General features: G+C 29.8%; 3 protein-coding genes across 3 annotated transcripts; 2 read left to right on the top strand and 1 right to left on the bottom strand.

Moving 5' to 3' along the window:
- Positions 1–724: 724 nt before the first annotated feature.
- Positions 725–3268, bottom strand: LOC108473466 (uncharacterized). The gene is made up of 8 exons (XM_017775034.2): positions 2978–3268; positions 2436–2517; positions 2263–2330; positions 2092–2189; positions 1706–1842; positions 1554–1621; positions 1184–1247; positions 725–1013 (listed from the first exon to the last, which is right to left on the bottom strand). Exons 1-8 carry the CDS (start codon positions 2986–2988, stop codon positions 996–998), a joined length of 546 nt encoding a protein of 181 aa, XP_017630523.1. The 5' UTR covers positions 2989–3268; the 3' UTR covers positions 725–995.
- Positions 3269–5844: 2576 nt separating this feature from the next.
- LOC108472577 (bidirectional sugar transporter SWEET16-like) lies at positions 5845–8232 on the top strand. The gene is made up of 6 exons (XM_017774122.2): positions 5845–5989; positions 6090–6126; positions 6438–6648; positions 6747–6908; positions 7373–7492; positions 7574–8232. The coding sequence occupies exons 1-6, from the start codon at positions 5956–5958 to the stop codon at positions 7910–7912; spliced, it is 903 nt and encodes a 300-aa protein (XP_017629611.1). The 5' UTR covers positions 5845–5955; the 3' UTR covers positions 7913–8232.
- A 7209-nt stretch (positions 8233–15441) lies between these two features.
- Positions 15442–16387, top strand: LOC128283948 (acyltransferase Pun1-like). The gene is made up of 3 exons (XM_053021367.1): positions 15442–15598; positions 15690–15925; positions 16046–16387. Exons 1-3 carry the CDS (start codon positions 15442–15444, stop codon positions 16385–16387), a joined length of 735 nt encoding a protein of 244 aa, XP_052877327.1.
- Positions 16388–21689: the final 5302 nt, after the last annotated feature.

The raw sequence follows: 21689 nt of genomic DNA, 5'->3' as shown, positions 1-21689 counted from the left end.
TTCAAGAAATTACGAGTTGAAAAGTTAAAAGATTGGTTTTGGACATGTTTTAATTTTATTAGAATATGTTTTAGTTTAATGACTTATATTTAGGAGAAGAGTTACCTTTATTTTATTCCATCAGAGTTGTTTGTAAGGTGAATGTTAAAGAAGTGGAATTCTTACCCAGTGGAAACACATTTTGTGGTAAAAACTGATCACCGAAGCTTTAAATTCTTTTCGAACCAATAAGCAGTCACCACAGCCAGGGTTGCTTTAGCCTCTACCAATCCCACAAAGGGTATTGATCTTGTGGAAGGCTTTCCAAAACCTAGGGGCTTTGACACTGTATTAGTTATGGTAGATAGGCTGTCCAACTGAGCACATTTCATTCCTTTGGTGCATCCTTTCACAGCCTTGTCAAATAACCTAGGTGCTTATGGATCAAGTTCTCAAGCTACGTGAACTACTTAAGAGTATTGTATCAAATTGAGATAAGGCCATTGTCAGCCAATTCTAGAAGAAGTTGTTTAAAAGGTTTGGAATCTCCTTTTGTTGCATGCCATGGGAACAACTTAAGGAATGGGTGAAATGGTTAACTTACATAAACTGAAATAATTTGAGCCAACCCAAAATCAATTTGACTCACCCTATTGATCGGTCTAATTCTTTCTTGTATAGGACATAGAAGATCTCGAATAATGGTGAGATAATTAAAGGACAGCAGATAGGAGATAAGCTGCCATTTTGTTCAATCCAAAAATCCAGCCGCAATATTTGTAGTCATATGGAAAACAAAGATTCTCTCTACAGTATTGGCATACATCAAACACAAGGGAAAAGGATTTGACAGATTCATCATGCAACTTCTTTCAGCTGGTTACAAACATCTCAAAACATATAGACAAACTGCAATGCAAAGAAGAACCACAACTATATTGTAACTTTTCCTTCTTCAAGTTTCACTTTAACTTTTTGCATGTATGGCATTGCTGTTGTTCTCCCCCGAGATTTACTCATTCTAGCTTCTCCATCTGGGAAATAACAGAATGCAAAGACCGATTTAATAATAATATCAAATACCATGATGCATGAATGCTCATTGTAGACACCTCGCAATAAACATGTTGATCTTCAATAGAAAAAAGCAGACAAATACAAGTGATTTATAACATCAAGAGATGACATGGTTATGTATACATACCTTCCATAGGCCATCATTGAGATAATGCATGTTGTCTACCCCAATTCCCTTGTTGATTGCCTTTCTGCAAATAGAAATGAACACACAGTTATTGAAGTTTAACAACATTTAGCTAGGACAAAAATTCTAGTCAGTTTGGAAATAGAAAGTGTGTACAAGGACAGGAACTAAACCCCCAAAAAAGAAACAAAGAATATTTTAACTAGGAGGCAAGCGATCAAACAATGAACACAGCTAGCAAAGTGATGCCATATTCTCAGCAATGTTACTCTCCTTTCAAGTAGGAGGAAGAAATACACTATGCTTTTCAAGTTGAAGTTCGGAAGTCCGTTTAATGGAAATGCACAGAAACAACCAGAATGTAACTCACATGTCTTTAGCTGACATTTTGGTAAAGCCAATGGCAAGAGCATGTTGTTTTCCTTCAGCCATTATTGCCTGAATGGATGATTAGTTGACATATCAGATATTAGGAAGATGCCAAAGCAATATATACACTGTGACTGAGAAGATGATTCATACCACGGGAGTTTCTGCTTCCACTTCATCATCCAAAGCACCACCAGGGGATGTAAGCCCAGGACACATTATGTTTGCACCAGCAAGGACAAATTTTATCGCACCACGATCCACTTGAAACTTTTTCATTATGTTCGGATCTGCAAAACGAATTTACAGAATGGATATATTTTGATCTCCACAGCAATAGGATACATAAGAGTAAAGCACAAAGCTATCATAGAAGAGTCAAGTAAACAATCCAACAATGAAATGCATAGTCATCCTATAATATTGTCTGAATATCACTCAATAAATGAGGATCAAAGTCGAAACAGAAGAAAAACCCAATTATGAAGTAGCAAAGCTACAATCTATGAAAGGTACAAGTACAATGATGAAATACTTACACTGGTGAAGGAGTCTGAGAGTGGGCATGTATGGTCCATCACGAATATTGAAGAATAGTGGAACACTATTAACCAATACCAGATTCAAATGGTTTTGACTGCAAACGAATGAAACTGTTAGCATCATGTCTCAGGGACACATGCCAAAGCAACAGTAAAGGAGAAACAGACCATTTCACAACAATTAAAGGGGCCTTCTTCGGAAGCAAATCATCCAACACAGGCTCAAGTCCTGGGTACTGCATAAAGGCATCAATACAATAAACAAAACAAAAACAAGTTTCAAAGCTTAACTGTTATCATAATTTTTGAAACCAAAATAATGAGATAAACTAGTTTTATACCTCCTCAGCAATGCTTTGCCGAATTTTCCGCTGCACAGATGCTTTGACTTGGTTTTGTGAAGACACATCTTCAGATGAAAATCTACAAAAAGGGGGGAGGGGGAAAGATATTTACAGAATATGGAAAAATTGGCATTCTAACTACACATAACTCAAAGCACCAAATTGAAACGTTGATAGTATCCTAAGCATAAAATATCTTAGCTATTAGTAATTGAATGGTTACAGTTCTGTAGAAAATGGCTGCAAACTTGGTTACATTGGGCATTATAAACAATCATTAAACTATACCTACGGACAACGATTATTGCCCAAAGCTTTACGCATCCTATAAAGCATTAATAATTAAAATACCTGCATAGCACCACAAATATTCCATAACCCAATTACAGCATACAAAAACTTTCCTTTATAGAAAACAAATCACCAGAAGTCGTGATTCCTTGCATCTTAGCAACTCAATTGAAAACAGAACTATAGATAAGCAAAACCGTGAACCTTAAAGCTAAGGAATTAAAAACAAACCAAGATAAACGCCTTACTTTTTGAACATCTTGGTGAGAACTGTAAAAGGAAAGATTTCAGAAGGGATCAGAGTTGGGATCTCAAGAAATGAAAAACCTTTGCCGCTGGATGTAGCACTTCACTTGATTGGAGTCCGAATCTGAAAATCAATTCACAGAGCGACGCATAATCGTTGCGCCCACGCGTTGGTATCGACAGACCCAAAAGGGAAGAAGATGATAATAGGCACTTGGGTTTTGGTTGGGCTTCGTCTAGCTGGGGCTTTAATCGGCCTTTTTATGCCATGAGAATCTGATATAGTTGGACCAATGTTAGACTCATTTTGGATTTGTTGTGTATAATTATATTTTTTAACCAAAATTTCTTAATTTTAATAAAATTTATGGTATGTATTTTATTTAGGAAAAAAATATTAGGTACACTGTTAATGGAGTTTTTAGACTTCACTAATAAGATTAGGGGTTGATAAATGTCTTATATGGGTATAGTAAAAATCAGCATTAGGTTACGCCTATAGGATGATAAATAATTGAAGATAAGGCATGCTTTTAAACAAAAGATATGATGGGTTTTCGAAATTAAGGATAACATGATACTCATTGAGGTTTTAGTTGTCTATTTTGACTTGTGTACATTTAAGATTTTGGGGGTGTTTTCTCATATTTGTTCAAATAACTAATTATTTGTTTTTAGAGTATTTTGTTATTTTTGTATGACTTAATTTACCTATTAGGTAAGGACGGTGTCAAGAGGGGTAAGTAGGCCCTCGACCCCTCTTAAAATGACAAATTTTTTTTTAGCCCCTTAAAATTTTTTAAATTATAAGTTAATTTAATGGTAAAAATATACTTTGCCTCAAAGGATTAAAAAAATTAGTTTAATCCTTTTAAAATTATAAAATATCAAGCATATACAGAGATAAAATTACACTCTAACCCTTTTAAAAATTTACAATTTAATTTTACCCCCTAAAGATAAATTTTTGATTTCGTCCTTACTACTATAGGTGATTGAGATAATAGGTAGTCAAAACTACATTTTGATGTACAAAGGTGATGTTGCAATTTGAGAGTCTTGGTATCACGCTAAAATTGCTTATTGTATTGATGTTATATTAGTGAATTGGTTATTTGAGTAAGGTTTTGTAGACATAGGTTAAGTCTAAATTGTACTAATAATCTTTGTGTGCAAAGTTTTATTGTTGTTGTTGTGGCCACTATGATGGTGTAAGAGAAAAAACCTAATTTACTTGGTGATGGTTCTGTGTCTAATAAGTTAAAATACAAGCTATAAAAAAAGGAGGATCGACTACATAACCACTACTATTAGATGGGTTAAACTATTCATATTGAAAATTATATACGAGAGTTTTCATCAAATCAATTGATGAAAAAGCTTGAAAAGTTGTGTTGATTAGGTGAGAACCACCTTAAATTATTGAAAAAACACCAAAACCTGAAGCAACTTGAATTAGAGAGGAAGACAAGGTTGCAAATTGCAACTTGAAGGCAATGTATGCTATTTTCAATGTAATTTATCCACAAGAATTCAAAAGGATATCTAGGAAGGAATATTTAGAGTAAAAATGTCAAAATTTTAGATGCTTACTATAAGGTTGAATCCTTAAAAATATCTAAATTTGAATCTATATTTGAGTTTTACGCTTGTTTATGTGATATTATTAATGAAACTTATATATTTGGTGAGAAATTTATTCTAAAAATAAAGAGTTCGTAAAGTTTGCGGCAACTACTTGAGAGATTTGAAATCAAGGTAGTCATTATTGAACAAGCAAAAAACATTGATTCACCGTATGTTGACAGGTTTATAAGTTATTTTTAAACTTTTGAGATGAATCTTGAAGAAATTAAATGAGAAAAAAGGTTTATGAGTTTTGACATCAAATTTAAATCGTTATTCTTTGTATTGAAGTCATATTAATCGATTAATTCTTTAAATAAAATTCTACAGACGAAGTTAAGTTCAAACTGTATAAATAATTTTTGTGTGTAAAATTAATAACGAAAGATTTTCAACGTAAAAGATCCCATTACTAAGAAACCAAAAACGTGATTCGAAAATGATAGTTTATAACGTTACTAACATGTGATGTTAAGTCACCATGCATGAATAGTTTTAAATACAAACAAAACCCATTGTCGGCAGGGTGATGACTGATGAGGACAGTCTTAGTGAAAAAGTCCTACCATTATACGAAAACATAAAAAGCTAATCAAATTGTTCAACCAAAATTAGCACCTTCACTTCCAACTATTCTACAACGTTGCTTTGCTTGTCTTCTTTGATGGGAAGAACCAAAAACCATCCCCCCCACCCCCACATATACCAATGTAGATATGTCATGTGTCAAGTCTTTATAAAAAGCAAATGTGTTAACATGAAGATATCATGGCCCTCCATCCATGACATTGATAATTTCATTTAGGTGTTTAATTTTTTACAATAATTTAGGATAAGATTAAGATAAGATCTCTTAGTTAGGCCTACATGTTGTTGAGTTACCATGGTAAAGGCATATTCAACTTGACTTCTTAATCTTAAAAAGTAAAAAAATAAACAAGAAAAATAAGGAAAGGTTTATATCCATTCCCTATGACCAAATAATGTTGTTTCAAGTTATCTCAAATATATATTTATTATATTTCACACCTACAATTTAATTGGACCGTTCCTCCCCAAATATTTTGTGTTTGAAATGAATTTGTGTTCAAAGGGAGCTGGAAGTTTTTGTCCTAACATGGAAAATAGTAAAGCTTTTCAAGACATAAAATCATGTTTTAACCAAGAGATGGTCCACAATTCGACAAAAGTACAAATTAGATAACGATTTCAGACCAAAACGTGTCGAAGAAACATGGATTGATGTTGGACCTTATGTTGCAAAAAGAGTTTATAGCTTCTTCCCCATCTTTCATTCACCCACCACACAACATAGCCTCATTTTCTTCATTCCTTCCAACCATCCTCTGCTTCAATGGCTAGCTTGAGCTTCATCATTGGCATTATTGGTTTAGTTCTTTTCTCTAACAGCCTTAATCAGTGTCGGGTTTTGTGTATCTTTCTCCAAATTGTATGATTTTGATTTTTTGTTACTCAACTTTTTTGCAGGTAATATAATTTCAATACTGGTTTTTGCTTCTCCCATGTAAGTAAAATTCAGCAATTATCTAAGACTAGTTCTCTACATATGTACCATCTCTGCATCAGGCTTTCTGCTTATATTACTCGGACTCGGATTAAACGTCACAGTTATGTGTTGGACATATGTATGTTCATATATGTCCATTTGTATATACACATCATCATGACGTTTATACCTGCATACAAAGTTAAGTTAGTACATATATATTACTATCAAAATGGTTCATATCTCCACTGGTACACTAAAGTTGATACTTTAAATTGACATGGTATTTGACTTGGTACAAAATTTTGGGTTTATGTTTGTTTTTCCAGAAAAACATTTTGGTGGGTGGTAAAGAAGAAATCAACTAAGAATTACAAAGGGGTTCCATACATAACAACCTTATTGAGCACTAGCTTGTGGACTTTCTATGGAATTATGAATCCAGATGGTTTACTTGTTGTGACAGTGAATGGTGCTGGTGCTATCTTTCAGCTCATCTATGTTATACTCTTCCTCGTATATGCTCCTAAAGATAAGAAGGTGATATTCCTCTTAAGTTGTTCGATGAAATAATTGACTGAACAGTGGGGCTTAATTCCATACATGGTTCATATATATACATATGTGCTGTTTTCCAGGTTAAAACAGCAAAGTTGGTGGCTATATTGGATGTTGGTTTTCTTGGAGCAGTTATTGCGGTGACTCTTTTGGCATTTCATGGGACAATGAGGCTAACCTTTGTGGGAATCATATGTGCTGGTTTAACCATTGGCATGTATGCATCGCCTCTATCTGTCATGGTGAGTTTCTTAACCAAACTGACTGATTGCAAACCCTTGAAATCCATTCAGTATACGTAATACTAAAATTGATAAAAGTATCGTATAGGCTCTTATATTAAGAATCAGAATGCATTTTACCTCCTTTACTTAAAAAATAAGTAAATTAGTCCTTATACATTAGTTCAAAGTGTAAATTAATCATTTCTATTAAAAACTGACATGGTTGATAACCAGAAAGTGCCACGTAATACGTGTATCTCATTTTGACATATAGAGATAAGTTTTTAACAGTAGAAATAGATATAATTTTTAATAGAAAGACTGATTTGCCCTTTAATTTAATGTACAGGAATTATTTTATCAATTTTTTGAATAAAGGAATAAAATACAATTCAGCTCTTAGTTTAAGTTTCTCCATAAAAGTTTTACCTACTAAAACTACATTCCAAGGAAAGATGCATAATTTTTTGATGTTCCAACAGAGGACAGTGATAAAGACGAAGAGTGTGGAGTACATGCCATTTTTACTCTCATTTTTCTTGTTCCTCAATGCTGGTGTTTGGTCTGCTTATGCATTGCTTGTGAAAGATATCTACATTGGAGTAAGTCCACATTTTCTTTTCCCACATTTCCTCTCTAATCTCCTCATACCGTAACAAGTTTGTTTCATAAAAAAATTACAGGTGCCAAATGCAATTGGTTTTATCTTGGGTTCAGCTCAGTTGATCCTCTATCTCATGTACAATAACAAAAAATCAGCTGAGGCCGTAGAAGAAGAAGAAGGAGGAGGAGGAGGAGGTTCAGCTCATTTGGTGAAAGGAGGCATTGAGATGCATTCAGTTGAGGACAATCTAAACAATCGAAGCCTAAACAAATGGAAAAGCCTCCCAAAACCCAACTTTAGCCGACAACACAGCATGCAAAAGATCATCAAGACAGTTTCTTTGACTCCATATGAGTTGCAGTCGAGTTGGCCCCTTCATGAGAGTGATATAGAAGAAGGAAACCCTGATCTTCCATGATATGTATATATATTTTTTTTGGGGGGGGGGGGGGGATTAAGCTCACGTTTTTGTTGTATAAACTTATAACTATAAACGAAGGAGGACCAAGGAGACAATAGTTCAGGGTGATATAAGTGGATCAATCTTTTGCGAATTTAGGCGACAAATTCAGACATTGATACGTCCTGCTAAAACGGTAAAATTTCCATAGACGACATGGTTTAGGCGGAACCTTTTTAAAGGTAAATTACACTCAAAGTCACTAAACTATTAATAAATTTATATTTTAGTCATTTAATTTTAAAAAGTTACAAAATAGTCATTGAGTTATTCGAAAATTTTCATTCAAGTCACTGAACTATTTGAAAGTTTCATTGGGTTGTTAAGCTTATATATATATATATATATATATATATATATATATATATATATAAAGTTCAGCTAGTGAGCTTTAAGCGATGATTTAACAATCGGTATGGTGAATCAATATCCACTGGTGAGTAGAAGAACGTACCTTAAATCCAAGTCAATATGACGATCAATGTCGAAAATCATAATTTAAGAATTTCTGTAGAATTTTTGTACAATTAATTCTGCTTTTATTAATAAAATAAAGTAAAATAAAATGCATTTATCAAAATTCTATTCGGTTGATGAAAGAAACGAATAGAAAATAAATATTAATTACAATTATTTATTTAAAAAGACACTTAATTCTCGAGTGCTATATGATATTTCATTTTCATTATCTAGAAGGGATTGTATGAAATTATGATTTTACGTCATCCCTATCCTTTTCCAATAGAAGAATGACAAATCAAATTTTTTCTCCTGAAAAAATCCAAATTCAACTAAAAATACTAGAAATCAGGAGGAAAAAATTGATTTGTCATTCTCCTATTGAAAAGGTATAAGGATGACGTGGAATCACAGTTTCATACAATCCTTTCTCTTCATTATCACCTCCAAATTTTGGATTCATCATTCACTCTCTTTTTTAATATTTTTATTTTCATTAATTATCTTTCAAAATTTACACTTCCATAATTTTTTCAATTATTCCATCTAAAGTATCTTCACTAAATTCAATCTTGGTAAAAAAATAAAAATAAAATTCAATCAACATCTGTATTATATATAAGGCTTAATACATTATCCGATATCTAAGCTTGACATTTTCTTTTAATGTTATTCTTGTGTTTTCTTGTTTAATATGGTATCTATATTTTATAAAAGTTCTACATTTTGACACCTAATGTGATTGTGTTAAATCTTTTTAGCATTCCATTCGAGTTTTAAGGTTGATTTGGTGAAATTTCATTGCTAAGATTGTTAGTTTTGAATTTTCATGATTCTGTTGATAGAATGAATTTAGTGTTACTTGTAAGATTGTTTAATTTTGTGTTTAATTTGTCATATAAATCTTATAGTTTTTTTTTCTTTTTTACATTTAGGCTTTGTTTAGTAGAGTGAAAAGAAAATTGAAAAGATGAAAACTTGAAGGGATAGAAAAATAGAAAGATAAAAATATGAATATTCTTTTCATAGGTGTGATTGGTAGAAAAGATGGAAACATGAAAAGAAAAAGTAAATTTTTTTCCCTCAATTGCTTAGTAAAGTTGAAAATTGAAAGAAATTAAAATAAAACATTTGAAATGACTGATTTTTATACATACACTTCTCTCCCATTTTTTCTCCTCTCATCATTCCAATTTGGAATTATTGGTTTTTATACATTAGGATAGAAAATGATCACCTCTCATATTTTCTTTCTTCTCACTTTTATTCCTTACCAAAATACACTCAAATTTTATGTTTTTTTCAACTTTTCTACCCCCTCCTTCCATCTTTCCACTTTTCTACCCAATCAAGTACACATTTAGGCTTTGTGTTAATGAGTAAGGAAAAAAATAAACTTATGAGAAATTAATAAAAGCTTCAAGGCATGTATCAATGTCACTTTCTTTAAGGTTCTGTTCGCCCCACCTTTATTATGGTGTGCAAAAGAGTTACTAGCAAATGAACTTAAAGGATACAATAAAACCCAATAACTGTCTACGTTTTGCATTGACAGAAACAATCCATTAAGCACTGAATGGATCATAACAAGGATATCAATTTCTATAAAGAATTTCTGTAATAATTCTTTATAGAATAATCTTGAAATATAAAAACATTGGTGGGAGATTAGAAAGAAACTTTTTTTTTTCTATATTTTTTGGTTTATCCTACAAATGAAATTTCTCTCCTATTTATAGGAGGTCTCATGACTCTTCGTACAGACATAACTACCCAAATGGATAGTGTTAGAGTTGTGTAACTCAAATCTCGTCATTTGTTAAAGAAATAAAACAGAGAGGAAAAATAAGGGGATCTATGGAGGTGAAGGACCGAGGGTTGCGACCTCCCCGCAGTACAAATTATGCCGCACAAGTTGAATCTATATAGGACTAAACTTCTTCTATTAGAAATTGATTATGATAGGATTGTTTAACCCTTAAATAGATATACTCGAACTCCTCTTGTATCGTTTGTTTTTCAACATAGTGAATTTCTCCTCCTGTGCCTGTGATTTTTTCCAATAAGAATTTTTCACGTAAAATATGTGTATTTTTATTTTTCCTTTCTTATTATTTCGTGATCATTGTACTGTCATTATCGACATTTATTATAATAGATAGTCATATCTTTAGCGATAAATATAATTATTCAACAGACGTCTACTTGAATAATTATGACCCTGTGTTATTAATTAAGTGATTAACTTTTGGTGACAAGACACATAATTGATCACTATGAATAGTGACAACTTTTGCTTAATAACCAAGGGACATTATTTTTTGATCACCTATACTTTTTTATTTGTAACTATTGAAACACTATATATTTTGAAAATGTTCCAACACTTTGCTTGGTAGAGTGGAAAGAAAATTGAAAGACTGGAAAATTGAAGGGATACTAAATTAGAAGGATAGAAAAACATAATTTTTTTTCTTTTTATAGGTGTGCTTGGTAGGACTGATGATAAAATGGAAAGAAAAAGTAATTTTTTTCCCCTCCATTACTTAGTAGAGTTGAAAAATGAAAGGAAAGAAAATAAAAACATTTGAAAATGCATAATTTGAACTAACATACATTTATCTCTCATTTTCTTTCCTCCTATTATTCCAGCTTGGAAAGATTGATTTTTATGCATTAGGATGGAAGATGACCATCCCTCCTATTTTCTTTCCACTCACTTTTCTTCCCTACCAAACACATTCCAAATTTATTTTCTTTCCACATTTCCACCCCTCTTCAAATCCCTCCACTCTTCCACCCAAATAAGCACATCCTTAGAGTTGATTTGATAAATTTAATTACTAATATTATTAGTTAATTATGAATTTTATCAAATTAACATCAAAACCCGAATCAAACATTGAAAATTAATATTGTTACCTTCAAGTATCAAATTATATAACTTTTATCAAATACAAATATCACACTGGATAAAAAAACACACATACCACATTACAAAAAAGTGTCAAACTCCAAATGATGTATTAAGCCTATGTATAATAATAAATTTTATAATTTATTATGGATCAATTGCAATGGTATTTTTTTTCTTTTATTTTATAAGTAAATAAATCTTAAAAAATAAAACAAAAAGAAAGAGAAAGCATAAGAACTCATCGAGCTGAATCAAATTAAATCGGTTCAATTTATTCAACATTTTTTTTACTTTGATTCATTCAATTTTTTTATATAAAAATTGAATCAACCGAATGCACTTAACCTTTTGCATCCAATTGAGTCTTTAAACTTAAAAATTGACCAATTAAGCCCTTTGATTATTAGATTTAATAGTTGATTATTAAATACTAACAACCTTATTGATGTGGTTGTTAGCAACTGATGAGTCCACTATTGTTGCTGACGTGACATTCTACGTATACCAATTTATTAATGTAATACTATTTTAACTTATATGGCGTATCAATAAATATTAAAATTTATTACAATTATAAAATTTATAAAAATCATTAAAAGTTATAAAAAAAAAATAGTTCAGATCCTTTTGTTCTAGTTGTGTTGGTTGAAGGGAAAGTTCAAATCCTTTTATTTTAGTTGTGTTGGTTGAAGGGAAAGTGGTTGCCCAAATCTTTCTTGGAGTTTTGAACTTGCTACCCCATTTAATAAAAGGGTAAACAATAAAGTTATTCACCCAATTTTCATAAATTTTTATTTTGAGTATCAAAAATAAAAAGTTATAAATTTGGTATTACTTTTAATAACCGTTTTCATTTTAGTCATCTAGTTTTAGGGGTGAGCGTTCGATCGAATCGAACCGAATAGAATGAAAAAATTTCGAGTTAATCGAGTTGACGAATCATATTTTATCATCCTAATTTGATTTTAAATTTTCTCGAATCGAGTCGAGTGAGATGAAATTCGAATCGAATCGAATATATTTGTTCGAGTTAAATTTTAAAAAATAATTTTAGGTCCTTATAACCACTGTCACCCATCGTAATAAAATTTGTCCACCTTAACCAAAATTTTTATTAACTTTCATCACCTCATAATTTATTTATTAATTTTTTATATACACTATGTATTTTGAAATTAAAAAATATTAAATGTAAAAATGTGATTTTTTAATAAAAGTTATTTCAAAGATAAAATGTGAAATTGATACCAATATAAAGTTTTAACATGAATATTTAATGGCATAATTAATAATTGAATTTTAATATAAATATTCAATATGACTAAACAATTTAATAATATAAATAATATAAAATGTGAAAATTAATTTAATAATATAAATAGCAGATATAAATAAAATTATTACTATTTATGTTTAGTGTTTTTTTTTGGATAATTTTGAATTTTATTTGAGAGTAATGGGTGAGAAATAAAAGTTTAAGGGAAAAATAAAAAGTTTTGGGCAATAAAAGTTTGAGAGAAAGTAAAGAGTAAAATTTTGGAGGGAAAATATTAAAAAAAATTGGGGGGATTAGTTTGGGGTAGATGAGAGATGGGATGTGAAGGAAGTAAAAATTTTCGGGGGAAAATGGGAGGGAGTAAAAATTTTGGGAGAAAATAAAAAGTTTTAAGGGTTTTTAGGAGTAAATTTTTGAGAAAAAGTAAATGGATGAGTAAAATTTTGGTGGAAAATGAATTTTGGGTAGATTGGGGGGTTGGGATGGAAGGGAAGTAAAAGTTTTGGGGTGAAAGTGAGAAGGGGTAAAAGTTTTGAAGGAAAGTAAAAAGGTTTGAGAGTTTGGGGTAAAAATGTAAAATATTATAGTTTGATATTCAAATTATTCGAATTATTCGAGTTATTCGAATTATTCGAGTCATTCGAATTCAAAAACTCAACTCGATTCGAACTCGAAATTCGAAAAAAAATTCGAGTTGACTCGAACAACTCGATTAACTCAAATAATTCGATTCCTTTAACTCGAAATTTGAATTTTTATTTTATTTTTTCGAGTCGAATCGAGTTTTGCTCACCCTATCTAGCTTTAATAAGTTTTCATTTTACTCGCCTCATATTTTAGGTACCCAACTTTAATAAGTTTTCATTTTGATCACTCATTTAAATTAATTTAATTTTTTTTCCAAAAACATTGGGTTTTAACAAAAAGAAAATTAAGTTATTATGTTGTGGAGATGAAACCAAGATTTTTCCTGCAACTCAAATCTATGTAGAAACCTCGGTTTTCCTCTAGAAAGCCCATGTTGTTCCTTTTTATTGAAAAGACTAAAAATTAATTCTTAAAAATAAAGGAAATTAAGAAGATAAAATTATTTTCCAACTAAAAATTAGAGTAACTTTTTATAAAACTCAAGTTTTTTCCTTTTACTGAAAAATTAAAATTAATTCTAAAAAATTAAAAAGATAAATTGGTTTTCCTTATAAAAATCAGATAATTTTCTGTAAAATTTAATTTTTTCCTGAAAAACTAAAATTAATTCTAAAAAGGAAAAATAAAGGAAATTAAAAAGATTAGATGATTTTTTCTAGGAAAATCCAAGCTTTTTCTATAAAAACGCAAGTAATTTCCTCTAAAACTCCAGGTTTTTCCCTTTTATTGGAAAACAAATAAAATTAATTCTATTTTTTAAAAAAAAAAAGATAAAATGAGTGACCAAAATGAAAATTTATTAAAGTTGGTTGATTAAAATGAATGTATAATAACATTGAATTAATGGTAGGTCACCAAAATGAAAACTTATTAGAGTTGGATGGCTAAAATGAAAATAATTGTTAATGATAGTGCTCAATTTTCAATTTTTTTTGGCACCCAAAATGAAAACTTATAAAAGTTGAATGACCATCTGTGTAATTTACCTTTAACAAAATTAGGTTTAATTACATCCTAGAGCTCATCTTGTTCAGACTGGTTCAATTCAACGATTCTATTTCTTCATTCATAAGTGGCTCTTCGTTCTATTTGATTTGTAAAATTGAACCATTTTAGGGCTTCGTTCAATTTCATCCCTCTTCCAAATATTATAAATGAATATATTTCAATAGATATTTATAACAAATTAATAATTAATATAATTTAATAAATATTTATATTATAAAGGTACTATTCATTTGTCATCGTTTTAAATATATCACTTAAGATTATTTTTAAGGACTTTGTTGTATATATTATATGACTAGTTTTTTTTATCCGTGCAATGCACGGATTGATTAGATATATTAATTTAATTTAATTATATTATTTGTTAAAATTTAGAACAAAATTTGAATATATTGAAAAACTAAAAGACAATAATAATTGTACAGCATAAAGTTATATACTAATTTTATTCAACAAATTTTTTTAAAAATATTTACCTTTTAATACTAATTTAAATGTAAAAATTAAAAATTAATTATAAATAAAAAGACAATAAAGTAGTATATAAAAATTTAAATTTAAAATTTTCAATATTTGTAAAATAAGCTAATTATTATTTCTTGAATGTTCAAAATTAAACATTAACATATTTTAAAATTAGACAATAACTTTTCAGTATTTGTAAACAATTTTTTAATATTTAAATTTATTTAATGCTCAAAAGTAGGTGTTACATTTTATAATTAAAATTCATATTGCATTATTATAATTAAAATATGTATTTCAAAAAGATATTGCCGTCTTTTTCAATGTTCTTTTTTCAAAATAATATCATAAAATTATGATTTTGTATATTTATAACATTTATTGCCATAAATAATAATTTTCATTTAAATTATGAGATATTCTATATTAATTTAAATTATGAAATAATAATTTTCTTTCCTGATTTGTAGTTTTTTTATTCCTAAAAAAAAATTAAATCTAACTAAAAATATTAAAAGTCACCAAAAAAAAATTAATTTATTAAGGTTTGATATCATCCCTTCTCTAAATGTGATTAAAATTTTAGAATATAGCTAAGAACTTTTCTTAAGATGGATAGATACAATTTGTTGTTTGTTTGAGGTCAAGTTTGTGTTCAAAGTTATATAGCACTTGCTTTTAACGGTGACCAGCTTAATCATTCTGCCAGAGAAAATGGTTATGGAGGTCGATATAGTTTCCAAACAACTTATCAAACCCACTTCTTCAACACCTCACCATCTTACAACACACAAGCTTTCCTTTTTGGATCAGTTCGTTCCTTCATCTTATTATCTTCCTACGGTATTCTTCTATGTGAACCAAGAAACAAGCATTCCACCAGCTGATATCATTGCCTCCAACTCGATCCATGAGGTCCCGATCTCTATCACAAACCTTAACTCTCTTTTATCCATTTGCAGGAAGGATCAAGGACCATCTTTCCATCGCTCGTAATGATGAGGGAGCTTACTATGTAGAGGCTAGAGTTAACCTTCCACTTTGTGTATTTCTCAACCTCCCTGATTCATCTTATGTTTCTCAACTCCTCCCTGAATCTAATTGGACTGAAACGAGTGCAGGAGGTTATTATATAGCCATGATACAAGTCACCAACTTTGCATGTGGTGGCATTGCTATTGGCGCATTCCTCTCCCACGTAATCGTCGATGCACCTGCCGCCGCCACGTTTATGATCAGCAGTTGAGTTGCACTGACTCGAAAAGGTGGTGAAGAAGCTCCATGTTCGAATTTCGACGCCTCTTTTGTCTTCCCACAGAGTGTGGCATACCCCAGGAAGGCAACCTATTTAGGAATGGTCAACCCATTTGTCAAAAAGGGAATATGGCAGTCGAGGAGAATTGTTTTTGATGCGTCAGCAATAGCTTCACTGAAGGCCAAAACAGCAAGTTCAAGTGTGCCATATCCAACACGGGTCGAGGTTGTTTCAGCCCTCCTCAGCAAGTGTATTATGGCTGCTTCCAAAGCAAAATCCGACATCCCGAAGTCAACTCTTATAACGCATGCAGTGAATCTTCGTCAAAGGGCTAGACCACAAGTCCCAAAGTATTCAATGGGAAACTTCCTATGCTTAGCAGCTGCACTAGTGACGGCAAAGTAGACACAGTTGGATAACTTAGTTTGCCATCTAAGGAAAGCAATAAGAAAAATAGACATTGATCTTATTACCACCCTACAAGGAGATGGTGGATGGCTTAAATATCGCGAGTACGTGAAAGAGATAGGTAAGGCATCGCCTGGTACAAATGATAAGATTGATGATTTTATTATGTTTAGTAGTTGGTGCAACATGCCAACATGGGTGCCTATGAGATAGATTTTGGGTGGGGAAAGCCAACCTGGGTTGCCTATGCCCCTAAAACCAAATCAAAAACTGAGATGGTGAATATGGTTTTTCTGATGGATACAAAGATGAGAAATGGAATTGAAGCATGGGTATTCTTGGAGGAGCAGCACATGGGTATTCTTAGAGGAGCAGCACATGGTTATGCTAGAGCAGAACCAAAAGCTACTTGCGTTTGGCATCCTGGAACCAAGTCCACTGAATTTAATAGTGAGTTCATCTGTCTGAGATTATATCTACAAAACAAGCAATAAAAAGTTAGCAAATAAGGAATAAACAATCCAGTATTTGATAGATATATTTGTTTGGTTATTATCTATAAAATATCATTTGTAGAAAGGAAAAACTTTGACAATTGTTTTATAGTGAAAATTTTTAAGTTAATTGAATTGAAGAGTTTTATTTTTTATTTTAATTTGATTTTAAATTTTTTCGAATCTAATCAAGTGAAATCGTTCAAGTTAAATTAAAAATATTAAATATGTCAAATTAAAATCTTGTTATAATATAATTAATTCTGTAGGAGCCCAAATTTAGCCCAAATACATTTACAACCCAACCCTTACAAACCCATCAGACCCATTTACTACCCAAACCCAACTAACTAACCCAATTCCTTACCCTTAACCCACTTACAACCCAACACCTGCCCAAATCCTACTAGCCCACGATTAACCTAACCCTAAGCCCAAAACAATCCTAACCCCAAATCCCATCAGCAGCGCCGCAACCACCCCACCCACCGGTCACGTCTGCCACCTGCTCTGCCACCATCAGCACTGGCCATACCCTACAATCAGACAAGCACACGCAAACAATAAACAAATATTTGTAGAAGGGTTATAAAAACCCGAAGGAAAGAGTGTAATAGGGTTCCTCTTTTCTTTTCTGATTTTCGGCATTCTCAATACAAGAAACGATAGAAATTAGGAATTTTTCAGCAATAGCAGAGCAGATTTAACTTAGAGGGAACAGTAAGCAGTAATCAAACCGAATCTAAGGTAGTCAATGTCCTTTCTTTCCCATACTTACATCTATACACCGCATACATAAAGATTTCATTTTTATCAGTAATTATACGTAAATACATATATTAAAACGTATAAAAGAAATAAAGAAATAATTTTTTTTAAAAAAAGAGAGAAATTACCTACTCCGGCCACCATGTACGGTGGCTGGCGCCGACGCCGGCGAGCCTCCGGTGACCGGACGGTCCCCTTCCCCCTGGCCAAATTTCTCCCCTCCCCCCTCCTCTCTCTTCCTTTCTTTATCTTTTTTTTCTCTCCACGGCGCAAAATGAATTTTTTTTAAATTTTTTTTGACTTATATAGGGGTCCAAAACGCACCGTTTTAGACCCCCATCCGTTTAAGCCAAAACGACGCCGTTTTGGGCCCCGAGTCTGGTGGACCCGACCCGCTCTAACAAGATCCGCGTGTTTTTTTAGAGAGGGGTTATTTGCGCGTTTAACCCCTCCGCTTTTTAAACATCTTGCAATTAAGTTTTTCGTTATTTTAATTCGGCCCTGGAATCTTACCCGTTTTTCAATTTAGTCCTTACTGCCACGCTGCGTTTTGAGGATCAGGTAATATTGCTGTTTTGGTCCTTTCACATTCCTCGCGTGTTCTAATAAGTCCTTCCCTGTTTACTTATTTTTTAAATTTTGCCCCAAAATGGCGTTTTATGTTCAATTTAGTCCTCTTTGTCGATTTATTGTTTTATTTTCAATCTACCCGCTTTCATTTTCTGTTATTTATTGATTTTAATATTTATATTTATTATATTAAATGTATTTATTGCATGTCTTAATGTATAATTATTCATATATGCATGTGTATGTATGTATTTGTATTTAGTCTTTTAATTATTTTATTTTAATATTTTAATGCTATATTTGTCTTTATATATCAATATTATTATTATTATTATTATTATTATTATTATTATTATTATTATTATTATTATTATTATTATCATCATCATAGTACATGTTTTGTTATATATGTAATTTATATATTATGTATATTATCATTTTATTATATATTATGTATATGTTGAATGTTGTATTGTCCATGTATTTTACTATATATGTACATAGCTTTAATATATATATAAGTATATCTTTATGTAATATTATTATTATTTTTAATATGTATTTAACCTTGAAATCATATGTGTATATATTATGTAAATGTTTTAATATTATATTATATATGTTTTTCATATATGTTATGTAAATAATTTTTAATATTATATTTTATATATATTAGTATATATATTTTAATATTATTAGTTATATATTTTTATACTATTATATGTATATTTCTAATATTATATTGTATATTTCTAATACTATTATTTATATATATATATATATATGTGTGTGTGTGTAAGTATGTGTGTAGTGTACAAAATAGTTCTCTTATTATTATTATCATTTCTAAGGTATGTATGTATTGTATATGTTCTATATATTATATATATTTTAATATTACTAGTTATATATAGTTCTTATACATTTCCATGTACATATTTTTATACCATCTTATGTATATATTTTTAAATACTATATTGTATATATATATATATATTTTCTTAGTACCACATTACATTATATATCATGTATATATTTATTTTTACCCATATTGTATTTATTATTAATTTTAATACATTTATTTTATCATACATATATATATACCTTTCTTATTTGTATTATTTGTGTATGTCGTATTATTGATTTTGTATTTATTATTTTCCTATTGCTACTTATTATATTATTATTTGGTGTACATACATCTTTTACTATTATTAGTATAAATGTATTTTCCTGTCCATAGTATTCCTAATATTATTGCATATGTTCAATTATACTATGTGTACTTGTATCTAGTACGTATATATTTAGTAATATTGCACATATATGTCTATTAGGCATTATATTTTCATACATCATGTATATATGTCATATATTATATTTTTGCATATTATCTTATGTATATATTACCTTATATTATTATTACTAAATGTACTTTATATTCGTTCATGTTTGGTTTTATTTCTCTTTTAAATATTATTATTATTGTTTTGCTAATGCTCTAGTATTATGTTAACATTTTTCATTGATAATGTCATTGTTTGCATCTTTGATTTATTTTAAATTCTTATTTCATGAATATTTTTTATGTTTTAATTACTAATCGAGGCAATATATCAATTTAACATTAAGACGTAAATTTCATCGCTATGTTGGATGGAATTTGTCTGCTCGTGTTAAAACGGTATATCCTTCTCAAAAATCAAAGATTGAAAGTTCTCGTCTTTTAAATCGGATCACGATTGGAATTTAAATTGAATTAGCATTTTTGAAAATTAAGACAACACATGTTTAAAAGATACCAATTTTGGGCGTCGCGAGGGTGCTAATACCTTCCTCGCGCGTAACTGACTCCCGAGCCCTACTTTGTCTCTGGATTTTGACGTGGACCTAAACTTAGCCTTCTTTTTATTTTAAAAATAAAGAGATCTAATAGGTGTCCGATCACACCTAGGAAAAAGGATCGGTGGCGACTCCTTGTTTATTCTAAAATAAAATTTCAGTTTCCAAGTTTTCAATAAATCGCCACAATTAGCGACCAAGCCAAGCTAAAATTTTTACGTCGCTACAAATTCCATGTTAGAGCGCATAAATTTGAAATTATATATATTTGAAAACTTTTTTAAAAAACAAAAAAAAAAGAAGATATTTTAATATGATAAATTTGAATCACTAATTAACTTATTTAGGTCCTAAAATTATTATTTTAGAAAATTTTTAAAATTTTAAATTTCTTCATATATTCTTTAGATATTATTTTAAAAAAATTTATACTTTTTTTAAAAATATAAATTTATAAATATTTTTAATTTTAAAAATTATTTTTAATTTTTGAAAATTATTTTGTTTTTGTTATATTTTTTTTGTTGAGAGAGACCAATTTCTTCATTTTCAAAATTAAAATGGACCAAATGGGCATTTACACCAACCTGTTGTTCAATATTATTTGAGTTATTCAAATTATAAAATTCAACTTGACTTGAACTCAAAACTCGAATTACTTATTCGAGTTAACTCGAATTAACTCGAATAACTCAAACAACTCGATTTAATTACCTCGAAATTTGAATTCTTTTTTCAATTTTTTTAATCAAATCGAGTTTAGCTCACTCCTAAATATAATATAATAGTTATATAAAAGGAGACAAGTTTTGAGAAAAATACGTTTAATTTTTTTATAAATATATATTGCATAAAAGTTATATTTATGTAGTTTTATATTTTTAGTTAATTTATGTTTATTTTATTTTCATATATATATATTTAAATTGATTTTTTACTAATTTACATTTAATGTTAAGGTAGAAATGATTTTTTTATTTTATTTATTTTTCTGAGGTTTCAAACTAAACTTTTTACAATTTTTGATTTTTTTAACCAAAAGTTCAAAAAAAACAAGTTTATGATTTTTCAAGATATTTTTTAGATTTTTGTTGTTCATTGGTGTAAGATATTTCATGCAGTATTATTTTTAAATATACATATTTATTTTTATTTAAGTAAATAAATATATTTTATTATAATTATGTTTAAAGTTGATTATTGTTATTATTTATCATTTGAATAGATTTTTAAAGTTTGATATATTTCTTTTATAATATTTTATTAAATAAAAAAAGATTAATATACTAAAAAAGTACTTACAGTATCACATAATGTTTAAGTAATTCCTCGTACTCAGTTTGTAGTTAAATAAGCCTATAATCTATAAATTTAGTCATCTAAACCCTTAATTTTAATTGAATAGGTTTTTATGGATAGCGCACTTCAGCGCACTCGAATCCATATTTTCCTGTATTGATAGCAATGTCTATGCTAATCAAATTAAGACTCAATCGACATACTTATATGCATGAGTCAAAAATTAGAAGGGTTTGTCTAAAAATGAAAATAAACACTCATGTTCACATTGTATTAGTAACACCCCTAACCCGTATCCGTTACTGGAATAGGGCTACAAGGCATTA

Source organism: Gossypium arboreum, chromosome 11 (assembly GCF_025698485.1).
Source record: "Gossypium arboreum isolate Shixiya-1 chromosome 11, ASM2569848v2, whole genome shotgun sequence".
NCBI lineage: Eukaryota > Viridiplantae > Streptophyta > Magnoliopsida > Malvales > Malvaceae > Gossypium > Gossypium arboreum.
This window is presented reverse-complemented; position numbering and strand designations above follow the sequence as displayed.

Bases quoted from the DNA above. Each gene is read 5' to 3' on its own strand.
- LOC108473466 (XM_017775034.2), bottom strand. The intron at 2,331-2,435 runs GTATAAAACTAG...GCCTTTATGCAG, and splicing joins GGCAAAGCATTGCTGAGGAG to TACCCAGGACTTGAGCCTGT. The intron at 2,190-2,262 runs GTCTGTTTCTCC...ATTCGTTTGCAG, and splicing joins CCTTTAATTGTTGTGAAATG to TCAAAACCATTTGAATCTGG.
- LOC108472577 (XM_017774122.2), top strand. From the start codon at position 5,956: ATGGCTAGCTTGAGCTTCATCATTGGCATTATTG. The intron at 6,909-7,372 runs GTGAGTTTCTTA...ATGTTCCAACAG, and splicing joins CATCGCCTCTATCTGTCATG to AGGACAGTGATAAAGACGAA. The intron at 7,493-7,573 runs GTAAGTCCACAT...AAAAAATTACAG, and splicing joins TGAAAGATATCTACATTGGA to GTGCCAAATGCAATTGGTTT.
- LOC128283948 (XM_053021367.1), top strand. From the start codon at position 15,442: ATGGTTATGGAGGTCGATATAGTTTCCAAACAACTTATCAAACCCACT. The intron at 15,599-15,689 runs GCATTCCACCAG...ATCCATTTGCAG, and splicing joins CTATGTGAACCAAGAAACAA to GAAGGATCAAGGACCATCTT. The intron at 15,926-16,045 runs GTAATCGTCGAT...GTCTTCCCACAG, and splicing joins TTGGCGCATTCCTCTCCCAC to AGTGTGGCATACCCCAGGAA.